Source organism: Lathamus discolor, chromosome 5 (genome assembly GCF_037157495.1).
Source record: "Lathamus discolor isolate bLatDis1 chromosome 5, bLatDis1.hap1, whole genome shotgun sequence".
NCBI lineage: Eukaryota > Metazoa > Chordata > Aves > Psittaciformes > Psittacidae > Lathamus > Lathamus discolor.
In genome coordinates this window covers 1665461-1684109 of record NC_088888.1, presented here as the reverse complement: position 1 = coordinate 1684109, position 18649 = coordinate 1665461, and the positions used below count along the sequence as shown (strand labels likewise).

At 42.8% G+C, this 18649-nt stretch overlaps 1 protein-coding gene across 5 annotated transcripts in view; it reads left to right on the top strand.

Moving 5' to 3' along the window:
- KCNH1 (potassium voltage-gated channel subfamily H member 1) overlaps positions 1-18649 on the top strand; it is a 182787-nt gene that overhangs the window by 105996 nt on the left and 58142 nt on the right. The window contains exon 11 of one of the 5 annotated variants that reach the window (XM_065679336.1): positions 8823-8922. The exons of the other annotated variants lie outside the window; for them this stretch is intronic. Coding sequence (XP_065535408.1) covers positions 8823-8861 — 39 coding nt within the window. The 3' untranslated portion in view covers positions 8862-8922. Of the gene's footprint in view, positions 1-8822; positions 8923-18649 lie in introns of those variants that run through there. 5 annotated transcript variants of the gene reach the window in all.

Here is an 18649-nt window from a genome sequence, read left to right as displayed (position 1 = left end):
TGATTTTAATATATACCATTTCAGGAGCGTCTGTATGGAAAAAAAATGAGTTGCTTGAATTCTGGCATTCTTCTCCATAGCCTCTCTTATAAGAAGGTTTTCCAGAGCTTGCCCAAGGCACTGCTAGAATGTAGGCAACAAGTATTTATTCCAGTTCTTGTTCTATAGGGAGCTAGATTGCATATATGGGAGAGTATTCTACATTTCTCTGAAGTGGACAGATTCCTGTGTGTTTGTGAACTGTTATGGACTTGTGATAAAGAGTGTTCCCTATTTTCTAAAACTTGAGTTTGTAAGAAAGTGGAAGAAATGGTATGAAATCTAATATAGGGAACAAAGTCAACAACAGTAATGGCAATGGAAAAGTAATGTGAACATGACTGATTCTATCAAGAGTTGTTTCTTTTAGTATCTATCACATTTTGGAATTACTTTGCTTATCTGTAATGTTTTCATTTTCTTATCTGTGGTTCTTGTCTCTTTCCATTTCTTCCTGTGTGTCAGTTCAAGTTATTTTGTCAAATGTGAATCATCATAACCTAATATCCCATTTGAAATTCTCTCTGTAATCCTCAGTGAAGTGAACCTCCTCTGCAGAAATGGATTTAAACTGTAGTAGGTATAATTCAATTGGTAAGATTTTATGATGCAATGGAAAAGACAGTATTACATTTGAAAGTGAATACACTGGAGCACCTAAGCTGAACGAAGTGGAGTGCAAGGTCCTGCCCTTGGGTCAGGGCAATCCCAAGCACAGCTGCAGGTTAGGCAGAGCAGTGATTCAGAGCAGCCTGAGGAGAAGGGCTTGGGGATGTTGGTTGATGTGAAACTGAACATGAGCTGCTTCATTGTCTGAAGGGAGCTACAAGGGTGCTGGAGAGGGACTCTTCATCAGGGACTGCAGCGATAGGACAAGGGGTGATGGGTTCAAACTGAAAGAGGGCAAGTTCAGGTTAGATCTAAGGCAGAAGCTCTTCCCTGTGAGGGTGCTGAGGCGCTGGCACAGGGTGCCCAGAGAAGCTGTGGCTGCCCCATCCCTGGCAGTGTTCAAGGTCAGTTTGGACAGGGCTTGGAGTAACCTGGTCTTCCCAACCCAAACCATTCTGTGATTCTGTAATTCCATACTTGCTTTAAAATAACATGATATAAAGATCCTTGAGATCAGCTGAAGAAATATGTTGGGTAGGAGATTTTTTTTGTTCCTAAAGACAGTTCTCCATGGTAACTTCCAGGTGTCAAGTATGTCCTAGATAACTACACCTGAGAAAACAGAAACCTTTTAATCTTTGAAGTCTTTTTTGTAAAATTAGACTTCAAGCCTAAAGTATAGATTATTTTTTTGTACCCAGAGTTGGCTAGTGAAATTAAATAGTGTGATAATGTTTTCTATCTGCATATATTATCAATATCAAATAATTCGGCTTTTCAGCATTGGGCAAAAAATAATGTGCTCTCTGCAATTTGGTTAAGTAAATCAAAGCTCTGCTAGAAAATGGATGTGATTAAAAGCTAAGAAGCAAATTTATACTGGAGGATTTCCTCATAGGACTATTTTTTCAAACGATATTGGGTTTTGCAAGAGGAGGAGAAAAAGAAGCCTCAAGAAGACTGAGAGATGTCCTGTTAAAAAGTTCTAAAACCAGCTACTTAGCTAGTATTAATTTATGTAAGAATCATAGAATCCCAAGTGGTTTGGGTTGGAAAGGACCTTAAAGCTCCTCCATTTCCAACCCCTGCCATGGGCAGGGACCCCTTCCACTGGAGCAGCTTTCTCCAAGCCCCTGTGTCCAACCTGGCCTTGAGCACTGCCGGGGATGGGGCAGTCACAGCTTCTCTGGGCACCCTGTGCCAGCGCCTCAGCACCCTCAGGGAGGAACTTCCTCCTTATATCATATGGGAGGTGCTGCAGCACCTGATCATCCTTGTGGCCTCCTCTGGACTTGCTCCAACAGCTCCATGTCCTTCCTATGCTGAGGACACCAGAAATAAAAGAAATGCAAGAAGTGACAGAATTTGGTATTGAGAGCATGTAAAGCATCGGTATCACTGACTGGCATGTTTTAAAATAGCACTGTGGGTAGTGTGATAAGATGGTCTAAGAATATATAACTCCTTATTTTTTCTTAACATCAGTAGAAATAACAAACTGAGGCATAGAAGGACCAACTCTCTTAAAGCTCACAACCATGCTGGCAGAGTTGCATCATTTTGGATCTGCTCTGAGCCAGAAGTCCCAAATTTAGAAACGAATGCCTACTCCAGAACTGACACTCTTTATCTGCACGTTCATCGGCGTTGCTTTTCCCAGCCCAGGTTACAAAACACTTTCTAACCACAGTGTGGTGATTACTGGGCTGTCAAGTTTCTACGCAAAATGTTCCTACTAAAAAGACACATTTTTGATAGCAGTTTCCATCCAGGTATTCAAATAATTGGATTTTAATTGAGTAGCAGTCAGCAGAAAAGTGGCATTGATTGATAATGGGAGAGTTTGATGCTTCTGGGCTAACCGACTCATTTTATTTATCTAATTGAAAGCAGGCTGATTGCAATGTTAAATCACGTAAATAATAGATGCGTTTGGAAATGCATAGAAGGTCTGATACTATAGAGATTTGAGATAATGCATATTAAAAGGCAACTTTTTAGAGTTTGGGATTTAATCGAGTTTAAATATCTGTGAATCTTTTATAGAAATAGCTCCCCAGCCTGTCGCTTCTAACACTTCTGGTCTATTTCTGCACATGGAATTTTGTAGAATTCAGATGAACTGGTGCCTTCTGTGAGTTCTGTTTGTGATGTATTACGTATCCTTTGGACTATAACTACCAGAGTTACACTTTTCATTTCAATAAACAGTTTCATCTCTGTCTCTCAAAGTGTTCAACTGGTTGAAGTGTAGATATTGCATATTCATTCCAAATATATCCATGCAGATTCCAAATACATGGGTTTTTTTTTGCCTGAAGAATCTCATGGGTATATTTTTAGACTTGGTTATTCCTCTGAGGTGTCCCCATCTCCAGGGTGCTTTGCCTTCACTTGGCTGTAATACTGAGTCTCACTGCATAGTGCAAAATGCTTTCTAGGCGAGTTTCACTCAGCTTAAGTGAGCTTTAGCATTGTTCCACTCTTTCACCATCTATATTCACATATTTCTTGACTGGTGAGTGATCCTCCAGTGGTCCATCCCTTCCTTTGTGATGGGACTCCCTCTGTGAGACCCTTCAGTACCAGTGGTCAGTGCTGACCTTACAGATGTCCCCCACACTTACTGGCATCTGGATCCACTGTGACAGAAATAGGCAGACATGCAGATGTGTTGTAAGGTACCAAAACCAATTGGTGTAGATCTGAACTAACTCTAGAGCTGGATTTTGGCAAAGTAAAAACCATCTTCCCTCTCTGTTCTTGTGCTGCTGTTCTTGCTGGTCCTAAACTGGATGAACTTAAGTTCCTTTCCAAACCAGACCAGTCTGTGATTTCATGATGCTTCTGCCTGTGTGTCCCCTTTATGTCCTCCCTACAACAGGGCTGCAGTTATGAAATGCCACTGCCTGTGACATCTGAGGGCTTTGTGGCTGAGAGAGGTGCTTCCAGTGCTCTGTCCCTGGTATATATCATGGTTGTCCAGGTCTGTGCTGTGAAAACAGTTTCCTTTCACTCGCTTTCTCAACAAACAGCAGTGAGCTACCCTCTGTTCAAAAGCTGTCAGCTCACTGTCAGGTGCTCCCTGAGCAGTTCCCTCAAGCGACTGAAATCCCTCCTGAAGTTATTAGCTGTCTAGTTACATCTGGCTGGCGTTCAGCCTTAGAAAACTTCCTATTTTTCCTAGAGGGAAAGAGAAAGGAGACCTTAAATTAACTCCTTCTCCTGCCAGTCACTGAAATTTTCTTCTAATTGGAAACAGGGAGAATCAGCTGCTGCATCTCTCTGGGGCATCTTAAGAAACTGGAACTGCAGCCTGTGGCTGCAGGTGGCTGTATGTCAGACTCGAGAGCTTTGCAGCTGAAAGGGACCTGACAGGATTTCTCAGAACACTTCCTGCTGTAACAATGGTGTGAAATCAGAGCAAGTTAACTTGATGTTTCTCTCCACTTCTGGAATCTCAGGGAGGAACCAAAGTGTAGGCACTGGGGGTATGTGGGATGGTCAAGTGACAACCTCCCCTTTCTGGAAGGTGGGCTAGACGGAAGAGAAATGGAGCTTTGGAGGGCAGCAGGATTCACCAGATGGATGAAGGGCTGGTTTTCCCCAGTAAATATTTAAGCACTCTGGGGCTCCAGCCTAGACTTTGTATCTCCAGCTTAACAGAAGCATAAGAAGGGAGAAGCTTGCATGATAGCTACTTGCTGGTGTCTTTTGCTTGGGATGAGGTGCAAGTTTGCTGGCACCTTCTGTACGAATGCGAAAGGCCTTTGGCAGCGCTTGGAAGTGTTCTGGTTTTGGCAGTTGCTTATTTCCATGTGTATAAGCTTTGTAACCAATGTTAGCTTACACTGGGTTGTACCGCAGTGTATTCGCTCAGTTCATTCTGCTGCAGCCATAAATGATGTTATAGCTCTAATGATTGCATGCGCTAGATGAAAGAGAATTCTTATACATAATTTATTAAGCTGAGATTTCTCTAGTAAGCCATTTTAGCTTGGATAGAGATTAAATGACTAATTCCAAATGCTTTGGAGTATCGTGATGGAAAGTGCAAGTAGCTTTTCCAAAAGCTGATATTTGTGTCCTGTAATAAAAGAAGGAATGTAGTAGAACGTAGCTGTGTTATTTGGAGCTTTGTAAGACTGAAAGAAATGGCAAAGAACATTCTGCATTTTTACAAATCAAGTGTGATTTAAAGCCAAAGCTCATAGCGGGAACATTTTTCTTGGGGGAGCAGTGATTGCAACAGAGAAGTCTGTCTCCCGCTGGTATAAAATCGCTTGCTTTTGTACATGGAGTGGTGTGCTTACTCTGATGCCATTCCAACTGTGCCACTGGACAGGGCTCCCACCACCTCTTTCAGAAAGCAGTTTTAAAGTATAACTGTGCTTTCCTCTTCAGCATTAGCTTCACCTTTCTTCTTTTTGTACTGTAAGGTGTAACTAGAGAGAGAACCCTTCTCAGATCAAACATTTCAGCTAGGAGTGCTTCAAGCCTTGATTGTAGATCTCGGGGGGCTTGGCAGCATGTTGTTTTCAGAGAGGCAACCCATAGCCTTGTGTTCTGCCTTTCCACATGACAAGTTTTCAAGTCTGTTTTATGATTTAAGTTCAAAACGATATCCCAGAATTCTTTCTGATGCAGAAGGCTGAGTTGCTGGAAGATTTTAACAAAGCTTCCTTAAAATGAAAAGAGTGAAGGTTTCAATTTTAGAATATTGGCCCATCTGATGATGGATTTCAGAGTGGTCAGACTGACAGCCTGCTGCTTTCTCATGCATTTATACTCACCAGAACAATCCCACAAGCCCTGTGGGAAGAGGGGTTTGATGTTTCACTGGCATATATCTTCCAGGCCTGAAAACCCAGGACACTGGGCATGACGGAGACATCTGGATGGGTCTGTGGCCTGGGAGTTCAACCATATTAGCTGGCCAGGAGGCAAAGTTGTCATTTCCCCAAAACCCTTCCAGATGTAAGCAGACACTGAAGTACTCTGTTCTTCCCCATGCTGCCTTTTGAAAGCTGTTTAGGTAGGTGGATATTCTTGCATTCCCTGTTTCTCCATGCCACCTAAGCAAAATGTGTTTGTTTCCTCACCATTAGATTCCATATTGCATTTTTGCATCTTCTCTCTGGCCTTGGACAGCTTACTTGACTTTTGTGTCTCTAACAGATAATGCTGATCTAGCTCATAGAATTTTGTGCACATTTTCTTTACACCCTGGACTGAAAGTGCTCTGAGACATGGTGGTGGTGTTAGGTTTGTGTGTCTGCTGTGGGTAACTGAAGTGACGTGACTGTCAGTGAGGTGAAATCCCATACTCTAAGGAGGATGTGTCCTTGGATTTCTTCCTTCTCTCCTTCAGCTTGTGAGACCCCTTCGGGTAAAGCTTTGAATACTCAGACTTGGAGAGGATTTGACCAACTGTAAGCATTTAGCATTCCTATTTCTGCCGTGATAGTAGGTGTTCAGGCCAGAATAACTCCATTGTCTTTCAGAGACATTGTCTTAAAGTTTTGTTTCCCGAAGTTTTAAACTCTGAAGTTATTTATGTTCTATTTAACTTTATATGGCCCTGAGCTTCGGGGTCCTATGCTTGTACAGAGGAAGATCTGGCTAGAGACAAATAGTTTACATAGTGGCGTTGTAAAACAGAGGACATAATTAACCAAGAGGTTCTAAGACAGTGAGGTGGGTTGACCTTGGCTGGTCACTGTATCACTCCCCCTTCTCAACAAGACAGGAGAAAAAGAGGATGAAAAGCTCATGGTTGGGCTAAGGACAAGGACACACTTACCAGTCACTGTCATGGGCAAAACAAACTTGACTTAGGGAAATGATTTTAATTTATGACCAGGTAATCGGAGTAGGATAATGACAAATAACAATAAATCTAAAAATCACCTTACTTCCATCCCTCTCTTCTTCTCAGCATCAAATGCATTCCCAACTCCTCTGCCTCTTCCCCTGAGCACTGCCAGGAGTTAGGGAATAGGGACTGCAGTTACTTCTTGTTTGGTTTCTGCCACTTCTTCCTCCTCACCCTCTTCCTGTGCTCCAGTGTGGGGTGCCTCTAGCAGGGGACAGTCCTTCACAAACTTCTCCAGGGTGAGTCCTGCTCCAGCCTGGGTGCCTTCCGTAGGGTGCATCCTTCAGGAACAGGCTGCTCCAGCCTGGGTCCCTTCCATAGGGTGCATCCTTCAGGATCATGCTACTCCTGCCTAGGTCCCCCACCCTGCTCCTGCATGGGCTTCTCTCAGGCGGCTGCAAGGTGGATCTCTGCTCCACCATGGGCCTCCATGAGCTGTCTGGGCACAACCTGCATCACCGTGGTTTTCACCATGCTCTTCACTGCAGGGTGGGGGGAATCTCTGCTCCAGCACTTGGAGCACCTCCTCCCACTCTGTTGTCACTGACCTTGGTGTCTGCAGAGCTGTTACTCTCATATGTCGTCATTTCTCTCAGCTGCTGTTGTGCAGGGTTTTTACCCTTCCATACATAAGTTATCCCAGAGGTGCTGCTGACATCAGTGACTGGCTGAGCCTCAGCCAGTGGCGGCTCTGAGCCAGCTTGAACTGGCTCTGTCCAACATAGGGAAACCTTCTGATGCCTTCTCTCAGAAGCCACCCCTGCAGCCCCCTGGTGCCAGTTCTTTGGCATGTAAACCTCATACAGATCACAAAACTGTTCCGTTGCTTGTACTCAGTACCTTAAGTACATTATACATTTTCTTGTCGATTTTAGCTGTAACTTAGATTAATCTATGTGGGTAAGTAGTGAAATGCTTCTTTAAAATGTTCTTAAATGACTAATCCCTTCTAAAGTGATTTGATGAATTCACATCACTTGTTTGAGATGCCATCCCCTACTACGAATAATGAGCATTTTTGCATACATTTAGATATTATAGTCTAATGTCTGTACAATTGTTATAAAGAAATGAATATGGCATACAAAACAAGATGTGTATTTCCCCAAAGGAATAGTAATAGTTGTTGAAATTCTCATAGGTCATTCACAAGTAAATCCCACTGAAAGTAACCTAATGATCAATAGGTATTAATAACCCTCAATAAAATAAATTGATGGAAGGGTGAATTTTGAATTACAATTCATCTTTGAATGGAAAAAGATGATTCTTTTGTGAAGCTGATAGTAAAACCATGACTGCCTTGGAGTATCCTAAGTCAGAGAATACTTCCTGTTTTGTGCTGATGTGCATTTAAAGGTTGCTAAATACTAAAGATCATTTGCATTCTGCTCACTGAATTGGAATTAAATTTGCACAGACTGAGATAATAGAATTTTAGCTCTTTCCCAATGTATTTTCTAAGTATGGCAAACTCTGTCAATGTCATGCCAATGGAAGCCATTCCAATTGCACATCAGTACATGGAAAAAAGAATGGAACAGATTCTGGTCATCCTGAAATTAAGGTTAAGCACTTCATTCATTAATCCACAAACAAGATCAATATTCTGTTTGGTTTATTACACTTTGAATTGGTTTTGAAAGGTTTTTTTCTCTATTACCTATACGATAGTCAGCCTTAAATAGAAAAGAATTGTGACCTTTCAAAATCTGTAGAGTGTTCCATATGTGGCAAAGCTGTTCCAGATACATGAAAAATACAGTTAACAAGGTGGATGGTGAATTAAAATAAAATCTGTTTTCCAACTATTTTAATCCTTAAAAAAAAAGTCACATTTGGCTTTTGTGAAGCTGCTTTCAGATGAGTAATAGAAAGTTAACATTAAAAAAGGGTTTTCTCTCATTTTGAACATGCACAACCACCCACACCAGCTTGTTTATCCCAACAGAAGAAAATGCATCACTTTGATTTTTACCCTCATCCACCCACGTAGACTAAAGCATAGAAATAAAGTTAATCTAGATAAAGGTTACTTAGTGTGAGTGAGGATTCCCCAGAATAGCTCCCCAAAGTCTTTTAAAATAGAGCATGAATTTCCTTGGAATGGGGGAAATTCTGAGTGTTGGCCCACCACCAGAGAGAGGAGCTGATCATCCAAAACACAGTGTAACTGCTCTTACACAGCCTGGGAATCTGGGCTTCACTGGGAAAACAGTGAAATGCTCTCTAGCATTGACAGTAGGAAGGAGCTTTCCTTAGCTTAAACTCATTATTTTTCTTCTCTTGTGTTACATAGGCACAAAGCAGTACAATACAGATACACAATGGAGGCTGAACAACAGCATGTGTAGTGTGCTGCTCTTATTTTCAGTTACACACATGGACACTGCCATCTGCTCACACTTAAGTGTGTTGAGGTGTCTTAGTCCATTTTTGGACCATGCTGGGAAAGAGGAAGGGGATGATCCATGGGAGTTTCAAGAGTTCCTACTCTTACTGCAAAGCTTGAAGTCTACCTTCTACTGCTTACCATGACTGAGTGGCCAGAGCTTCAAACTATCTTGGTATTTCTAAGGTAAATAATAGAATATATTTTTATTGGCACCAGTCACCCCTGTATCCTCATGTGTATATGTATGTGTGTAATGACCGTCCTGTTGCTGAATCTCTCAAGTAATTCAAACAGTATGCACTTTTTCTAATACATGAATGCTGTTGCCCAGCTTTTTTGCCTGTATATGCCCCGTTCATCATGTATTGTAACTGCACTAATGTCAGTGACTTGGTACCTCTGTGCCCTGGTGACTGTGATATTCCCTGGTGCTTCATACACTGAGGAGCATTACTGACCAAGCAAAAGACAGAACAGTTGACCTAATACCCTCTTGTCTTACTTGTTTACAACTCTGAAAGTGATCTCTGGTGTCTGTGGTCTGGTGAGCAGGTGATTCTTTAACAAACTCTTAGTAAAAGGATGTGATGTCCTGGCATAACAGCTTTGCTCTTCTGATCTTCTCTAAAGTCACTGAAGGCCAAACTTACAGCACTGCAAATCCAAACAACCCATTCAAGGCACTCCATAAAGGAGAGAGAAGGTAGATAGATGTGCAATATGGAAGCTGGAAGATAGGTGTACAATATGGAAGGTAGATAGGCGTGCAATTTTGAAGCTGGTTTACAAACCTACATCCTTTACCAGTCAAACTTTATGATCTAAGTAATGAGTTGATGCTTTCTCCAGCTCTCCAATGAAAGCTGAAATAACTGCTCCCCATTAAAAAAAAAAAAAAAAAGGAATAAAATTTGGAGGTTACTGCTGATGTTGTATAGAGACTTTGTGATCCCTGCTGGAGGCCAAACCCTACCTACAGGTCCTCTGTTTTCTTGCTTAAATGTTGAGACCTTTATTGTAACTGTGAGTTATTGGACAGCAAGACAAAGGAGTTACTTCTCCTCTTTGGGTAGCTGAGCCAGGTCCTCTCAGCTCCTCCAAGGACTCTGATATGCACCATGGTGGGCATAAACCAGGTAGCTCACTTTAAATGTGACAAACGCTGCTAAGATCTTGTGTGAAACAAAGCAGTTTCCCAGCTTGATTTGTGAACACTGGGAGGTGCCCACTGTATTTGTGTTAAACTAGTCTGCATGGTTAGACAACTGATGTTTTTCCTGTGTCCGTCCTTGCGAATCAGCCTTCTAGCTGCCTCTGAACAAGCATCTTGCTGAGGGGTACAGCCAGGAGTGTACCACATTCTTTAGGCTCGAGCCTGCTGTAAAAGAGTAACACGAGTAATGGGGTGTCTGATGTCAACCTGCTTTACAGGCTGCTGGCCATTCCAGCGTGACATTGAAGTGTTTGACTGCTGAACATGAAGTGGAGTTACTACTAGGTGTGGCCTTGTGAAAGGTTTTGAATTTGAAATCCAGTAAGCTTTACCATCATGGGAATGAACCAGTTGCAAACACAAGTGGATAGGGCACTGTGCCAATCACCCACTGTGATTGTAGCTCCTGACTACTGCCACAGCTAGAGTCAAGTGGTGAGGAGGACGTTGTGTTGGGCTGTGGCTCAGTCTAAGAACTTACTGAAATACTTCGGGAGTAGGATCATAAATCAGCCCCTCTTTATTTGGTATTATTTTTTGCGGCAGGCAGCTGGGTTTTCCCTCAAAGCGTGTATGATTCCTTCCACAAAAAGAAGCGGATTTTCACTTCAAAAACCTGCTTGGATTCAGATTTTCAAACAGAAATGTGATACCTGACACTGATGTGAAATATTGAAGCTTTGTGCAAATGAATGTACTAAGTGTTTTTAGAGGAATTTTTCTAAGTTAGTGAGCTGTGGAGGGGGCTTACTTGAAAAAACCCTTTCAGTGTTCTCGCTCTTGCTATCAATTGCTTTTGTCCCCATTCATTTTCTACCTGTTATGTTCCAAAATGGGGTGTGAACTGCAGTATCTTATGTAAGGACACTTACACTCTGTGTTCAGTAATATGTCCCTCAGCTGAAGCAGGAGCATACATACTGTGATAGGCTGCTTTGAGTATACTCAGTGTCCCAAAATACTGTCCGTATAGGACTTGGGGTGGGAATAGCACTATCCACAAATAACTGAGCAGCTGGACATGAAGTGATCTTAATTAACCACAGGTCCAAATCCCCTGTTTCTCTGTGCAGCTGTGAGACCGCATGATGTTTTCACCAGATTTTATCAGGAGCTAAGTCTGCTAAATCCCTTTTTCATTAGTACAGCATTAGGAATGTGAAAATCTGACACCCAACTAAAAATCCCATTTGGGACTTAAATACTGTATGCTTTTGTTCCCATGGAAGTTGGGGCTGTTCAGCCTGGAGAAGAGAAGGCTGCGTGGAGACCTCATAGCAGCCTTCCAGTACCTGAAGGGGGCCTATAGGGATGCTGGGGAGGGACTCTTCGTCAGGGACTGTAGTGACAGGACAAGGGGTAACGGGTTAAAACTTAAACAGGGGAAGTTTAGGTTGGATCTAAGGAGGAAATTCTTCCCTGTTAGGGTGGTGAGGCACTGGAATGGGTTGCCCAGGGAGGTTGTGAGTGCTCCATCCCTGGCGGTGTTCAAGGCCAGGTTGGATGAAGCCTTGGGTGGGATGGTTTAGTGTGAGGTGTCCCTGTCCATGGCAGGGGTGTTGGAACTAGATGATCTTGAGGTCCTTTCCAACTCTAACTATTCTATGATTCTACGTACTTAGGTGCTTCCTCTTTTTGTCATCATCTTCTGGGGTTTCTTCCAAATACAGAAAGGAAAGTGCTCAACGCATGCCTTCTTCCAAGTCTCCCTGACTTTGAGAAGCCACATCTACACCAGTCCCCCTCATGGGACTCCAGGAACCATGCAGCCAGCCCAGCCTGGCCTTTTCTTGTAATTCATCTTAGGGTACCCTGCTTTCATCTTAGAACTTCAGAAGAGGTGCTTCCACCATCCCGATAAACTTCATACTTGATCTTTTCTCCCATTCCCTCTGTAATGATTTTACTGCACAACAAAACTGTTTTGTGATTCACTTAGCTGACATCAGAGAATCCAAGAACATTTGTGCCACAAGAATTGTGTAATCCATTGGATGGTTTACTTTATAAACTGCCATAAGCACTGTCTTTGTGTAGAACTGCAGAATTAGGTTCCCCTTCTTAATTCTTAAAAATCTCTTCCCTAGAACTAAACCTCAAGGCATTACTCTTTTGAAAAAGCTAATAGTATACTCAGGCTGACCAGAACAGATAAATCTGTGCCTCCAGTCTTCAAGGTTGATGCCTGTTTTATGTGCAGAATTTGACTAAATGATGTAAACTCCACCATTCTATGCTCAGTTGTAGAAGTGAGGCACGTTACAGTCTTCCTCTACCTAAGGGGATGAGCAGTTTGTTGTCTTCCAAGATTTCACTGTTACTTCCCAGTAAGAGGAAAGATGTTGGTTGTCACCAGTTATTCTCTTGATTAATGAAAACAAAATTGCTATTTACTTCCATCTCATACTTGATCAGATGGTTTAGGCTAGAGGTGATGTATGAGGATGCTGTAACCTTTGCTTATGTAAAGATACAAAGCTATAGCAGAGGAAGAAAATAGTATTAGCTCTAATATATATATTTGCTTTGCTATAGGTAGTCTAGAAATGATTTGATTTCACTTGCCTGCATTTTCATACTGCTCAAGCAGCAAGTCTTGTAGGCGTAAAAGTTATAGTGCATAGTTCAGTGGTTTACATACTTTCAGTGATGATCCTGTACCCTTTCTGAAAGAGGAGATTGGCATTTAGTCCAATGACAAATTCATTGGAATAAGTGGAAGAGGTAATAATGAAAAGCTTTTCTTTGGGATGTCATTTGGGAACAGTTCTGTCCTTCAACATAAAAGCATTACGATGTGCTTTGTTGGTAACATTCAAAAGTGTAATTTGCTTTTGGCAGTCAAGACAGTTCATAAATGACCTTCATCATTCATACCCAGTCCATCCTGTAACAACAAATGCAGCCACGAAGGGAGTTTGAGAAACTTGTGGCTTCTGCTTCGTGATATCTTTCAGAAATTGATGACAGTTTGTCTAAATTTGTTACTGCTCTGTTATTTTTATGATATCTAGCATATTTGTTAGTGATATGATGGCAGAAGTTCAGAAATACTGAGGGGGTGTTTCTTATCAGGCTCTCTGAAAAGCTGGCATTAAATATTGCACATTGCTTCGTTCATCACATTTTCTAGCGAGGAAGATTTTCCAAAACCCACCCTTGTCACCACAGAGTTGTTCAGAAAGGGAGACCCCTACCAGATTACCTTTAATACTATTGTAAGGTTCTTACACGTTAGAATTTCTCACTGAACATCTTAAGGTATACAAATGGAGCACTTCATCCAAAGAATCCATTGGGGTTTGATTTCTTTATTTGTGTGTAAGATATTGAATGATTTCGTACATAAAGGGAAACTCTGATGTAGAGGATTAAGTGACTTGCTAGATTGCTCAGTGTCTCTCAGTGATGATGAGGAACAGAACTGGGGATTTTCAGGCCATATGCTCTACACAGTGTAGAAGAATTCTGCAGGTCTGCAGCATGTAGTGTAGCGTGTTGAATTATGCCAAGTGTAGTGGAAGAGCAGACTGATTTTGTGCTGCAGTCTTGTAAAAGGCCTTTGTGTTTGCTCTCTGTCTGAAAGACAACCCACCCTATGAATAATAAGTATTTAGTAGTACATACAAAGTGTGCTAAAGGAAGCAACTGAGTGAGCAAAAACACAGACAAGGTTGCCAAGAGAGACTAGAAAAATGCTACTTGGAACGCATTGTCCCTCTTCACGTGTTGAATACTGCTTGTACAAAGAGAGCCTCTCAGTAGATAAGCAAGTTAAACAGAGAAAGAGGCAGGAGAGACAAGGAATGGAGCATCTGGTATTTCTCCATGGAGATGGGTGGAAAACACTGGGTGAATGGAGCAGATGCTGATGTGCGAGCTGCAAGGCTATGGGACAGTGTTAGGTGATTGGGGAGAGAGGCAGCTCATTCTCTTTCATTGTTTTCCTAGACCAGGTGGACGCAATAAAAGCAACAAAGGGCAACCTCAAATAGTCTCACCAACGCTTCCCCCAGCTGGCCACTAAGGAAACCCTTCTGGTTGCTCCATTTGCCAGTCTGTCTGCCACCCCTTTCTGCCACAGAAGTTGCCAACAGCAACATCTGTGCTTATGTTATCCCTGAGGAATAGTACTAAAGCAACCAACAGAAGGAGATGAAGAAGTCAGGAATACCTTCTAGTGATGGTACTGCACTTGAGGTGTTTTCTCAGGTATCTGGATGACCAGATACATGCTTGCTCTGATACCCAAGTCTAACCCTACTGGCACAGTCCCTTCTAAAAAGTCTGACATGAGATGTCTTACTGCTACCACAGAGCATCCTAGAACCAGGGGTACATGCTTCTCCAAAAGTTGGGTGGCATTGATAGAGAGCTGACCTCTTCCACTGGGCAGGTCGTGCTGCTGGGTCTGTGCCATGGTGATAATCAAAAAGCAATCTTAGTTGGTATTTCCATACGGTAGCCCAAATGGTGCGTGATGCTACTCCTCCCATGTGACCATGAGTGACAAAGCTGCTGTAAGGACCAGAGGAGATGTAACACTTGCATCCTGCAGCCCTCCCACCTTAGCGAAACAACATGTGATGAAGCCGGAGGCTGCTGCTCCAGGGTTGCTGGATGCGTGCCGAATGTGGGTTTGTCAGACTACCCAGGCTCACTTAGCAACCGGGTGTGTGCCTGGGATGTGTGGAGCCAGGCTCAGCACACCACACTGCCTGCCCCTGCTGGGGCATGCCACCAGGCCACAATGTCCCTTGGAGTTTAGCCTGTGTGTATGAGCCCCATGGCTTCTGAGCAGCTCCTGAAGATGGTGTGGACTAGCCGTGTCTGTTCAGACAACTGGTGCGTCTCATGCTCTGTCAGCCATGTCATACTGCTGAGTTGTGAAAGCACTTTCTCCAGAGACTGTGCTGGAGCCAAGAGCCGGGGAAGGGTGGAGAAGGACTTTTCCGCCCCATGAGAGCAATAGGTCTGCTGAGATGAGCACCTAGAGGTCAGTGGTGGTTGGCTTTTCAGGTATGGCTCCCATGGGCCTATGGAGGCAGATGAGGAAGGCTGATGTTGCAGAGATCTGGATCTCTCCTGGTTCCAATTTCTTTCCCTATTACCTTTACCTTGCCTGAGGAGATGCTGGCAGGTGGCAGAGTAGGCAGGACCCTTCCCATAGCACTTTGTTTTGTTCTGAGAGTGTGCACGATGTGGACAACCAGTGCAGCCACTGAAGACCAGCTAGAGCCTGCTGGAATTGGCTTGGGAATGTACTGAAAGGGCATTGTGGCACTGATCATTGTTAATTTTACTGTAGGAGTGTCAATTGAGCTGGAAGAAAGAAGCTTTCTCAAAAGGATTACTGTTCTTCTGAGCTATTTGGAGGTTTCTAGCACAAACTGTTCAAAGCATAAACTATTGCTTTGAAATCCAGCATGGGTCAGTGCAGGATATTTTGTGCTTCATGGAGTTGTATAACAAACAAACTAATAGGAATAGCTCTTATGGCTGGGAGCCTCCTAACTTGCATCTGACATCAGTGGGGAATGCTTCTATTGAAGAACTTCTGACCCTTCTTTAACCAGAGGTTTCTAGTTCCTTTATTGCTGTACATGCTCAGTCAGCTCTTTGTGGAGTTGGCAGTAAGGCAAGAGTGAGCAGATAGGAGTAGGGTGGGAAGAAGTCTTTTTATACAGCAATAATAAGCAGAACAAATTACCTTTGTAATGGGTGTAACGTTAGTCACTATTTGGCTATTGCTGGATCAGTGGCTCTTTTGTTCCCACATGCTTATCTTAGGACATTCTAATCATCATTGCCTTAGAAAGCTTCCCATTTTATTTTTTCTTTATGGTACAAATATTGTAACTTGCACTTAATGGAGAAAGTGATCAAGAAAGGATTTCAGACAGACTTTCTTTAATAGTATAGTATTAATTGGCAAAGATAGTTTTGCAATATAAATATTCCTTGTTTATTATGAAAAGAGCTTCATTTGCCTTTAGACATCCTAAATGATTTAGAGAAACAGACAAATGATTTAATTTCAATTTTGTTTTATACTCCAATGAAGCAAACAACAGATTTGGAACAAGCTGCTTGCTAGACCTTGGAAATTAAACTGCTCTTTTTATTGGGCACTGGTAAAGTGTCTCTGCCTTTCCTGATGGCAGACAGCCGTGAAATACATTGACTCATGCTTGTTAGGGTTCCATCCAGCTCCTTTTATTTCTTTGATTATGATTCTAGTGCTGCCACCCAGGGAGGAGCTCCCACTTCCATTTCCCCTGAAATCTGTGCTTTCCAGAGAACATCTCCCCCCCTCCAACCTGGAGCCCGAGTTATAAGGCGATGACTTGGCTCCAGAAGCAGTTTAATGCAGAACACTAGCTTTTTCTTACCTCCTTTCAGCAAGGATTTGCATGTGTGCAGCATGAGGTGAGATTGGAAGGCAACAGTAGTCTAATTTTAACTTACACATCTGTTTTGATGACTGAATGTGATACTTCAGAGGACTCTTGTTCATGTCATTCTTGGTCCTTACTGAGTTTTCCTAGATCTCAGTGCCAGTAGCTTTCCACATGAGTGTGGGAGCTTCAGGTGAGTGAACCACTAACCACAGTACCTTGAGGAATCATGAGTGCTTCTTATCTGGCTTGCTTAATGCACTCAAAGATAAAACCTTTAAAGATAGACTTCTTGCTTGGTGCCACTTTTTCAGACGCTAGAAGTGCTATTAATAACATGTTTTCACCTAACTGCTTTCAGTTCTTGTACCACTAAAATAGCAACGGCGTATTTGCCTCTTTTTTTGTTCTTTTAACTAGTTCTATCCAGGTTTACACTGGCTCTCATTCTGCCTTTATCACCATGTTTCCCCAGTGTCTCCTGGTGAGGCAGAAAGCAAAAGCCATATAGAGTTTATTCTTCCTCATCTCTTTTCCTTGTATGTCTGTTCAGTATAGTGGTTTGTTTTGGAGGATTTCTTAGTTCATAATAAAGAAGGTGGAGTCTATGCACTGAGAACAGCAAGTGGTAACAGCTTCTTGAAAGCAAGGTGAAGAAAGCCCCTGCTACTATTACCCATCATTGGATTTTCTTGATGAGGTACACCTTGTGGCCAGTATGGTTATTTTCCTAGGAGTGAAAGGCTAAAAGGTTATTCAGTGGAATTACTTCTGCTTTTAAAAGACAGACTACGTTTCCTTTCTTACGGGTTTCAGGAGTGTTCCAAATCCAAAGATCAGCAGAGGACACGGTGGCAATCTAATGTTTTTTCTTGCTTGAAGAAAAACATACAATAGAAGAATCATAGAATCATGGAACAGTTTAGGTTGGAAACGACCTTAAGATCATCCAGTTCCAACCCCCTGCCATGGGCAGGGACACCTTCCACTAGAGCAGGTTGCTCCAAGCCCCTGTGTCCAACCTGGCCTTGAGCACTGCCAGGGATGGGGCAGCCACAGCTTCTCTGGGCACCCTGTGCCAGCGCCTCAGCACCCTCACAGGGAAGAGCTTCTGCCTTAGATCTAACCTGAACCTATTCCAATTTTGGTGTTTCGCAGGACATGCTATTTGAGATGTCTTTTGATTTTATGAAATCTGCTAGATCTAATCTTAAGAGTAATGCTGCTTTAAAAAAAAAAAATGTATTTTCTGGCATGAGAAGATTAATTGTTGAGTGGTTCCTCAGCTCCTGGCGAGGAGAGAAAACTGTGACTCTTCCAAGGTGACACAATGTGTGAAGATCTGGTTGTCACAGTCGCTCTATGTTGGTGATGAACTGAGCACTACTGAAATCTGTAGGGCTTTTATAACTGATGTGCTCATAACTTCCCTCTTGTTGCTCTGACTCACATCTTGGCTGTTAAGTTGTGTAACCTGCCAGCCGGTTGCCTGCTATGAAAAACGTTGTAGCTGCAAGGATTATTATTAAGTATATCTAATAATTTTAGTATTTTAGCAATCTATTTTGGGCTCATTATGCAACCCACAACCCAGAGAGACGAGGCAGGAAGGGGCAGAGGAGGATCGGATGCTGATAAACCATTTGGTGTGCTCAGCCAAGCGGTGGGGGACCTCTAGGTGGTCCAAAAGCTGCCTTGCTTTGGAGCAAGTAGCCATGGTCTCCCCCAAAAATACAAAGCCGTTTGCTCCGACTTAAGTCTCTGGGGACTGGGCTTTTCCCTGTTGCCGTCTAGTTATTGGCAGGGCTCTCGTGCTACCAGATAGACATGCTTCTAAACATACAGCCACATCTACTTATATTTGTGCATGTAGTAGAGGATTCAAGTGCAGTTCAAACCAGTGTCAATACATGCTGGAAACTGTCTAGTAAATCACCATATGTTCCAGAGGAAATGCCAGGCAAAGTCATGATGGCTTTGTTATGTGCACAGCTGACTGGCAAGCACAAAGGCAGGCTCGTGAAGGGGGATGCCATCATATGTTTTTCTTCTTTTTTCCTATATCAGAGCATGATTAGAGCCCATCTGCTTCCCTTACTGCTGCAGAAGGGCAAGAAACC